General features: G+C 48.1%; 2 protein-coding genes across 3 annotated transcripts; both read left to right on the top strand.

Annotated features, from left to right (window-relative positions):
* The first annotated feature begins 54 nt into the window (after positions 1–54).
* Positions 55–1,984, top strand: LOC129386316 (uncharacterized). Its single transcript, XM_055074166.1, has 2 exons — positions 55–600; positions 1,704–1,984. Exons 1-2 carry the CDS (start codon positions 498–500, stop codon positions 1,982–1,984), a joined length of 384 nt encoding a protein of 127 aa, XP_054930141.1. The 5' UTR covers positions 55–497.
* A 1,474-nt stretch (positions 1,985–3,458) lies between these two features.
* LOC126536341 (phospholipid-transporting ATPase ABCA3-like) lies at positions 3,459–9,142 on the top strand. Of its 2 annotated transcripts, XM_050183273.2 has the most exons (5): positions 3,459–3,792; positions 4,476–4,663; positions 5,593–5,766; positions 6,951–7,093; positions 8,705–9,142. In XM_050183273.2, the coding sequence occupies exons 1-5, from the start codon at positions 3,619–3,621 to the stop codon at positions 8,983–8,985; spliced, it is 960 nt and encodes a 319-aa protein (XP_050039230.2). In that variant the 5' UTR covers positions 3,459–3,618; the 3' UTR covers positions 8,986–9,142. The 2 variants fall into 2 exon arrangements, with proteins under 2 accessions (XP_050039230.2, XP_054929923.1); XM_055073948.1 differs by lacking the exon at positions 5,593–5,766.
* Positions 9,143–10,274: the final 1,132 nt, after the last annotated feature.

Consider the following 10,274-nt stretch of genomic DNA (forward strand, 5'->3'; position numbering starts at 1 on the left):
GTCACGCTTATAATTGTGAGGCGAAAACGGCCGTTCTTCTGGCCTATAGAGCACGCGTGACGGCAAGGCGCCTTTTCTAGCCTAGCAATTGTTTAAGGTCTCCTTGCTTAGCATGAAACCATATACAAAGGGCAACCACACATTCCCGCACAGCAAAATGTGAAAGAAGCAGCGTCTCAAGCTCGGAAGCAAACTGCTACATGTTAGAAACTCCCGGGAGACGGCACAAACGTGCCTCCAACGTGTGGCGCTTGTCCTAGACTAACCAAATGCTTAGAAAGCACTTCTGACACTATTTTGCAGTCACTACGGGCTGTGAAAGTCATGCTTACAGATAAAAAAAAAAAAAACTTATTATTCGATAGCTAAGAAACACTCACCGGAAACTTAATTGCATTTGGCGTAATGGCCCCTGAAATAATTTCATTTGTCTTACTGTTGGCATATTCTTGAGCATAATTTGCCATTTCATTTCGCAGATCGCTCAGGAGAGCGTAATGTGCCGCTACATGTCCACGTTCGACAGGCTCGTATTTTGCCAGAACTTCGGACTTGAATCGATACCGAACCACCTTAATCGCTTCATCGAATGCTGCCCTGGTAGGTCTCTCTTCTCTTTACAGAAACTTTTGTTACCTTTCATTGTCTTCATTGCCTCTGGACTACGCAAAAAGAATGGCTCATCGAAAGTGTGTAGTTCAACTGAACACCTCGCTGTGAGCCTCAATGTTAGTAGGTTCGCGAGAACAGTCTATTCCTTCGCAAATCTCGTCATCCGCTTCTGTTATACTAAAATTTCTCACGATTTCTATTTAATAAATTCTTCACTTATACAGAGACATGCGTCTTTTTCTGCACATGAAAAGAAATCCTCTTACTACTGCTTTCTTCTTGCTGAAATTTTGCAGCAAATTGCATTTTATAGTCCTTCGCAGTGACTAATGTCCCAAACATGGAGGCAATGACGTTACGTTCTCGTTTCCGGCGTCTGCAGTACGACAAAGTATGGCCTTCGAGATCGGCTTTAATTATCACCGGGGGTATAATGTGAATAAGAGCGGCTCAGACTACGGCAAGTTCGCATTTTTTTCTTGGCGTAGCGGACAAGTAACAGTGTCAAGTGTTTTAATTAACAATGCGGAGCACAAGAGGAAATTTTGCTGCGAAATCTTAGAAAGAAAAGAGCAATCAAAATGTCTTTTCGTAATGATCTGAAAGAAAAGAAAACGCAGTTTTTTTTTGTATGGCACAGCTTCTAAGAGTTATTTCTCGCCGAAAACGATGCACACTGAAAAGATTTTGCGGCAGAAAACAACACACAAGAGAGACGACGACACCACAAGGGCCTGGAGGCATCCAGGCCCTGGTGTTTCAAGGGCTCTAACGAGGCAGTACCAATGTAAGCATCTGACATATTTTGTACATTGTATTATTCTTTCGCAGTGGATTTTAATGCTCACAGTACATGTCAGTTGTCATGGACATAATCTTATTACAGACAGATTTTACGCACTTTAGAACGACTGTTTTTAATGTCCCTTTACAGCCACGTCACGTAAACTTCATAGAACTCATAACTACACTGCGAACTCATCACCACGGACCTGGCGCTCTTTGGCCATATCTGGCCCTTGCACCAATAAACACCACACATGCATTCATTCATTCATTCGCCGAAAACGCGCTCACGCACGTTGGCGCAGAAAAGTGCCGCGACTGCACCCTGTCCAAGAGCTGCCTGACGTGGCAGAAGACGAGCGGCGGCCGCGACGTGCTCCTCATGCTGCTCGTGGGCGCCGCGCTGCTCGCCTTCGTCACGGCGCTCGACTCCGGCCTGGGATACGTGGCTCGCACCCGGCGCAGGTCGCGCGGGGCGCCCCCTTCCGAGCACCTCGGCGTCATCGAGGAGCGCACGCGCGTGCGCAAGCTCATCGCGGACGGCCGCGTCGAACAGGCGAGTGATTTTCGGCTCGGAAGGAGGTGACTCCAAAAGGGCGGCAATCCGACCTCATTTGTTGTCTCCCTCCCAATTCGCATCTGGAAGAAAGATAGGCGACTGAACGAGATGGAGACTGCGACCAATAGTGAGCCTTCCTTTAGTCAAGACAGGACGTCACACGTGCCTTCACAGGTATCTCTCTAGAGCTGGTTGTTCTAGTGACGTTGAGCAATACTTGTTGCCGTATTCGCTGTACTTGAAGCTGCCCCCCAAGAAAGGGGCAGTGGCAGGAAATAACCAATACAAGCAAGTACCTGGCATGTCTCACACTTGTTTGCCGATCCTGCGAACGCAGGTCAAGTCGCATATGGAGGCCAACTAATTACGGGGGCTGCGATTTCAATTGAGCGCAAGGAGAACGGAGATTTTAGTTTGGAATGGAGAAGCACCCATTTGTTTGTTTTGTTTTGTTTTTGTTTACCGGTACAAGATATGTCTGCTCAAAAGGATGCGCCATTCCCGAACACAGGCATCAAATGATGCTGATATAGATGAACCCAAAACTTCTTTGTGTTTCAATGGAAGCATTTCACTCAGAGCGGTCTGAAGTGTGTGCACATCATCAGACATAGTCGGAGGAAGCAGTTTTATGAGGATAGGCGCTAAGCACGGATATCGCAGATATTATTCGCTCCACGGATGGCTAATAATCACAATCTTTAGAAATGTCTTTCTGCACGGCATCTAGTTTGCCTTAAGCTGACATCAGACCTATCTAAGCTGTAGAATAGACTCGGAGAAATACGTTGAAGAAAGTTGTTTCGTGTGGTCGCCATTCTGTGGCCTTCACAAGCGCTTGTTCGCGTATTCGTATGAAGCTGAGCCTAAAGCATGTATACAGCCGGGAAACTTAAATAGCGTCAAGGTATAGCCGAGGGAAGCTCAAGCAGCTGAAAGTCCTTCCTACTCGATATGAACATTATATGGAGGACAGATGCAAAAGGTCTCCCACAATTTATCACACTACTACCTATAGACTACTGAAATTGTGCACTTGCGGAGCAATAAAAACAATATTTTTGCGCAGCTGCTTGCTTTGAACAATGATGTTGTTACAACACATGGATTTTCAATGCGTAGTCTTGAAGATCGTGAAGTGTATTAGGATATGAGAGGGAACACATTAAAAGATTGCTACAGAAATAAGAGCTGAAATCTCGCTTCCCGATTCTTAAGTGATTATTAAGCTCTGCTGTTGAAGAATGTACCCTGTCGTGCGGTGTTCATCTCGTCTTAACAACGAAATAAAGAAGGATACGTCAGAAGAGGCGGAACGAACATTTGCTTTTACGTTGGTCGCTCGGTACCTTGAAAGCAACCACTTGCTGTTGAGATTACGCTGTATTTGCTCTGCCTTTGAGTGGAGTCCTCTGAACAGTAGTGAGACGAGCATCCATTAATGGTGTTGAAACTGACATGCCGCTTTTCGACAACTTTGGGTGCTCTTGATCGCCTGACGGCAGCATTCCTTGCAGTTGCGTCCTCTTGAAAGTATCGTGTGTAGCGCGAGAAGTGGAAAGAGATATATCGGATACTAGTCTGGCATCGCGAGACAATGGACGGGCACTACGATCCAGGCCGCGCTCTTGGTGAGCAACCTGAGCAAGAGCTACGGCACCATGGAGGCGGTGCACGGCCTGTCGTTCGTGCTCCGAAGGCACGAGTGCTTCGGCCTATTGGGCATGAACGGTGCGGGCAAGACCACGACGTTTCGCATGCTCACCGGAGACCTTAGGCCCACCGCGGGAAACGCGTTCATCGGTGACGCTGACCTGGTGACCAAGAGAAACAAGGCAAGCTGATTCACGGAAATTCGCGCTCGTTCGTTCACACTGCGTCGACCACGCTGCGCCTCTTCTTCACAGCTTTCGAATAATTAAAAAAAATAAAGGAACTGTCGCGGCCTTGCATGCATTGCAGACGTGGTCCAAAAGCTTGGAGGTGTGGCTATAGACGCGCGGCTACGATGCTACCCTTTGAAGTTCTGAGCTCAGCGTGTCTTTCTCGATGGCGTTAGTAGCGTGTGAACAAAACTGTTACATGTGTCGAGCGGTTACTCGTACATATAAAGGACTCGAGACGCTGAAGATGACTCTCATACTGGACTTCTACAGAAAAATTGGAAATTCGCACACATTTAGAGGGTGACGTGACGACTAGCAACCAACAAATGGCAGCAAACGACCTGTCCTACTTGCTGGGAGGGTTGCACTGGGAACCTTCACGCCAGCAGAAGAGTAGATCACGTTTGGACATTGCAGTAAAGAGAATACCCTAGGATAACCAGCTTGATAACATGGTTGAAACACGTGTCACCTCCCCGTCCAGCAACACTGGCGGTGATAACAAAACTTGGCTAGGGTGCGAGAATACACAGTGAAAAACTGTTTTCTGCAGGCGGCGGGTGTTACAAGTAATTGTAATCTACATATATCGTGCTTAATCTAAGCGCCATTTTTCTCCATCGTCGCCACAGTACCAGGCACGCATCGGCTACTGCCCCCAGGCGGACGTGGCCCTCGACTTGCTTACAGGTCGAGAAATGCTGGCGCTATTTGCCAGGCTACGCGGGATTGGCGAGAAGAGCGTGCCCGACGTCATTCACCAGACGCTGGAATTCGTGGACATGACCGAGTACGCCGACTTCACCGTCGGCACGTACAGGTGAGCGCCGCGCGCGCATACTTTGTTCGCTCGTTTTGGATGAACGCATTGCCTTGTGTTATTTTTGTAGCTGTAAGCTACAGTACTACGCAGAGTGCCACTCTCCAGTATCGGCCGGGGCGCTAAAGCACAAGGAAGGCGTTGGCCTGACAGCAACTGCTACTGTGTCCGAAGGACTACGTACAGATGTCAGTGTGGAACATCGCACTTTGGTTTTACTGTTTTAGCTGCAGTGCCGTAAAAAGTTTATTGCCATTAGACGCGACGGGGTTCACCGTACGAACATACATTCCCGGTGGAGCAGCACACAAATACTCTACTTTGGCGCTGATTATCTCGATTCCGCGTTTCGTTCAATGATCGCGATAGTTTGAACAGGTGGATGACTAAAAATATCGCAAATGGAAGTAAGCATCTTCGAATAACTAAGGCAGAAAATTGGACTGGTTTATTGTATAGGACTAGACATAACGTATATATTAGCGCAAGAGTACATTCACTAGAATGCAATTTGTATGTCCACAGTTCTTCTTACAAAACAAACAGTTACAGGGATGTTGAGTTAGAAGGGATCGGCAGTGGAGGAAGCGTCAGCCGGGAGCCAACGTTTTGACAAGGAGTCTGTCTTTGTCAGGGAAAGTCATGCCTTCGTCACGAAGTCGTGAAAAGTATCCTTGTCGAAGCGTTGGCTCCAGGTTGAGGCTTCCGTCGTTTGAGCCCAACAATGATTACTCTTGGTTTTGTATACTTGATGCTATATACGTAGACTGCCATCTCAGGCGACTTCGTGGGCTGTTTCTCACAACATCCAAAGCACCTGTGTTGCTCGGTTCGCGAGGAAGGTTCTCTACGCCTCACTTAACGGATTGTGCGAGTGCTTTTGGCGCAACGTATAATTGACGTATAAATGAGACCTGTCGCGCGTACAGCGGTGGCACCCGGCGTAAGCTCTCGCTGGCCGTCGCGTTTGTGGGCAACCCGAACGTGGTGCTGCTCGACGAGCCGACGGCTGCCGTGGACCCTCCGGCTCGAAGGCGCATCTGGAGCATACTGATCGCCGCCAAGCAGCACCTCGAGCTCGCGATCCTCTTGTCCTCGCATTGGTATGCATGATTTAAATTCGTAACATTCACTTACTTTAGATCCTGGCAGTTTGTTGCAGTGGAGCGTTACCATAAGGCATTCTTTTATTGGGCAACTTGTGCTTGCAACCCATAAAACTGCCATTCTGTAAATTGAAACACTCAAGACTTATCATCACGAGTCCCAAAGTGAAAGGTTTCAACTGGACTCACTTTCACACAGTGTCATGGCAAGATGGCACAGAAGAAAAAGTCTGCGCAAAGGAAGTCAGCACAAATTATAGGGTTTTGACACAAGTTCTTTTTGGGGGCCGAGTATGTGATTTCTGAATTACATGGTTTTGTAGCGCAAAAATACCGAAAGAAAGATAAGCAGCTTATCTTTCCGGTATTCTCGCGTTGCAAAATCATTTAATAGGGTTCTAGCATTGCACAACCGCACAGAACAATGAAATAATATTGAATTTAAGGACTGATATTTGTCGGAATGGCTGCGCTCATGCCTGCACCCGAGGACGGTCTCAAGACGAATTACGTTTGAAGGACATCTATTAGCTTATGCAGGGACTCCTGCGAATGACTCACTGCAGATGTCTTCCTGCCTCAACCAACAGCAGCACTGTCAGCTATACGAGCGCTTAGCGTTTGCAGCCTTGCCAAACGCCGCATATACAGTTGCTTGCTTTGCAGCAAGGCTCGAGCTTGAGATGCTGTTTCTAAAGACGGATATTTGGTGATTGAGACTGAAATCTGTTGACTGCCGCCATCGCAACATTAAAAAAAAAATAAAAAGAACAATCAGTGTTCTACGTTCATAGACGGCAGATGTCCTAAATATCTACATTTTCGAGCAGTTGTGTCGCGAAGCCTAGATTACTTGAGTAATAAGATTCACAATGGGCAAATATTTCTTAAATTCTCAACAATTTACTTAGCTTATGATGTCATGAAAATGGTTGAACGACAGCATTTAGAAGACAAACGAGGCGGATCAACGCTGCACGAGTAATTTGAAATGACAGATCTTCAAGGGAATCGTTCGATCAAAACCGAGAGAACGACGTTGACAGAACCCATGCGCTGACCCTAATTAATATGCTGACTTAGCTGTCATATATAAAAAAGAAGCGTGCGGACAGCAGCCCCCGATTTTCGCCTGTCGCCCTTAGCGTGGAACTTTATGACGGGAGCTCGTTTATTCGCAGCATGCGCGAGTGCGAGGCCCTGTGCTCCCGCGTGGGCATCCTGTCTGACGGCCGGTTCGCCTGCCTCGGCTCTACGCAGCAGCTCAAGGAGAGCATCGGACACGGCGCCACGGTGCTGGCACGCAGCGCGTCACCGGACCCGCGTGAGTGGTAGCGCTGTTCGCTTCGCGTGCAAATGTTTGAAGAATAGCTCTACCAAAATAAAAAAAACATGCCCCACATCTAGTAATTCCACATAAACATACGGTGATTTCATATAAAAACCCGTACTTTCCTCCTCTGTATGACATTGGGCATGTGCCGCATGATTCACATATGCAGTCTATTCAACATAGGGGATCCCAAATAAAATCCCGTATGTATATGACAAGTGTGATGTAATTATGTGAACGTGTGGGGATTACATATGTTTATATGAAATTATTGCTTAGGGGGCATATCCGTTTTTTCGATAAAGTAGCAAGGAAGCTCTAGCAATTTTCAACGAAGGATGACAACCGCAGTGCCATTCATTTTGGAGATATATAATGGTAAACAGCTAAAAGCACAGCGCAACTTTTTGCAACTTTTACGTGCGGTATTTTTAACCACGCCAGATAGCTGCTGCAGTAAGACAGTGATTTCGCCTGTTGGGCCGGAAGAAACGCGTTGAATGTCCTGTTGGTGTCCGAGCGCATTTCGTTTGCCAATCTTCGCTGTCCCTGAATAGTGCGATTCAATATCGATTCTGTTCAGGACTAGCCAGTAGGTGCCAAGGATAAAGTAATATAGCCTGAGATTTGCTGTATTGTAGCGCCTTTCGCGTTATCTTTTTTATACTGCACATTTTTTGAGGGGCTACTTCGTACAATTGTCCGATAAAATGTGCGATGAAATGTGCGATAGTCAACAATATTCAGCACAGCATAGTCAACACAACGTTACTTGCCCATTCGCTCGACCCAGCATGTATTCGGCATACCCCATTGTTTACGTCACTATTCTGCACGGTGCAATCAACATTGGCCCTGCGTCCGCAGTCACAAGGCCCCCCTCAGTGGGCGCAGGTACCAGATGCCTCACGATGTATTTCGAATCAGAAAATTTCCACTTTTGCAACGTGCCAGTTTGAATCGAGAAGGCCAAGAATCATTCCCATGCTGATAAGCTTTCATATATTGAGCGATGCTTACTTCCAACGTATCGACTATCGCCGGCAAAGCGACGTGCGAAGCAAGCTTTCTACAAAGCCCGCTAATGCTGCGGAGAAGCTAGCTTTCAAGGCGCCGCTATATGGAGATTAGTCGGGCCTTGTAAGTTCGCATACACAGTAATCGCCTGTAAGGAAGGCAGTCTGTCCGAGCTGTGGTACATCGTCGGGGCCAGGGAGACTTGGGTGGGCGCAGTGCTCAATCGCAGTTCAAAGGTGTTCCTCCCGTGCATTCTTCTCCAGCGTGCCGCGCATCACTAGCGTGGCGTTGTTGCGACGACCGGCAGAGGCCAACGCATCCTCATTCGCGAGCTTGAGCTAGCGTCGCATATCGGCCGTATTCTCGATTTATCACTTTCGGGGATACTTTCACTCCTGCGTGACGGGACGTCCGACGCGACAACCCTCCGGGAGCGACGGGCATTGCGACGCGCTGGCGTAGCCAATCAACGCCTACCGAAGGCGGTGTCCCCGAAATTGCCCGATACACAGAATACGGCCTCTTGCTCGCTTTGTCGCCTTCGGACCAGACAGACGCTTAACGCGCAGTGCGGAAACGGCGCAGACCACCTGCTCGCGGCCATGGAGTTGCGCTTCCCGGGCTGTCGCCTGCGGCGGCGCCAAGCCGGAGCGCTGTTGCGCTTCCACGTGCCGGCGCGTCCCTGGCACGAGCTGTTCGCCGGCATGGAAGAGCTGCGTGCCGAGAAGCTCATCCACGAGTACCTGGTCAGCGACGTAAGCCTCACCGAGGTCTTCCGGCACTTCACGAAGCACAAGCGGACGCCCGCGCCGACCCCTGCGCCGACGCCCAACATTTCGCCGCCCCGCAGCCCGCGCCAGGTCTAGCGGGCGCCATGGTGGGACTGCCGCCGTGGTCGTCCTCCAGGAGGCCTGCCGAGCGTCGCGCTTTCGTGGGCGCATATTTATTGTTGAATATTTTATTGCAAGTTTCTAAACTGTTTTGATCTGCGAGCCACAAGAGTAAATGGTCTGCACAACGTTATGCGTTGTCCTCTTTGTAAGTGCGAGGAGACGCGCGGCGAAAGAGCGGCGTGCACACCCATAGGCGCATTTTCGGCGCATTTTGTTTAATTTGACACTGTTGCTTGGTCTCCTGTTTTTTCTATACTGCCACACATACATGAAAGCTGCGCTTTTATACACTTGCGCGTTGACAATAACGGTTCCGACCACCGTAGGACTCCTCGATTGATGCTCTTGAATGACACCACTGCACATCGGCGTTCGTGTGTTAGCATGAGTGGGGCTGTACAATAAATTTCCGAATGCTGAACATTTCTGGCGGCCATATTAGAGGTATCGCGCTTGCGTGTTTAGGAGGAACGCCATTATTGGGCAATCCTATGGATTTGGTGCATTGGCTTCTTGAACGTAAATTAGCCATCAGTTTCTTCATTTTATAGCAAACAGGAGTTACGAACATGAAATGGGTAGGTCTTGTTCGTTCGTTCTCTTGATTCACTTTTGTTGAGGCATGGTACGTGGTAGAAAGTACTTGTTAACCGCACAACGACACCGACGGTGAAGACGATAGTCGCCAGAAGAAGATGACACAGCAGCAATGACAGCTACACGTCAATGACTACATTCAAGCAACATTACTGCAATTTAGAATTGCAGCTACAATTGAACACAACTTCCAAGGACGCTATAGGCACAGTCCACATGGAAAAGTCTCGCATAAGTCGTAGTGTCGACGCTATGCGAATGTATCTGAAACATAATTCAGATTTAAATGTTACAAGTGATGGGATCATTGGTACAACTCCGACGCTATAGCACATTACGATGGCGCAATAGTAAGCTGAGGAAGGCAGCTGGGACCATTATGTGCAACGATAGCATGCTAAGGTGCTGTGTACAAACAGCTCGCCATCACTGCAATCGTATGTGTAGCTCACTTGGGGAGTGCCAACCGTCAGTTGGCCCACCTGATTCTACACAAATTTAATTCGTCTTTTTCCTTCATATCCTGTATGTTTGCGCTGCACAAACCCTTCTAAACTACCAATTTCACCAAAGTTTATTCTGAAAATAAGTATCGATGCGCTAAAATATAATTACATATTGGTTTAAATTGTCGAAATTAAAGCTGTACCCATGGCTCTAGAGCA

Source organism: Dermacentor andersoni, chromosome 4 (assembly GCF_023375885.2).
Source record: "Dermacentor andersoni chromosome 4, qqDerAnde1_hic_scaffold, whole genome shotgun sequence".
NCBI classification, from domain to species: Eukaryota; Metazoa; Arthropoda; class Arachnida; order Ixodida; family Ixodidae; genus Dermacentor; species Dermacentor andersoni.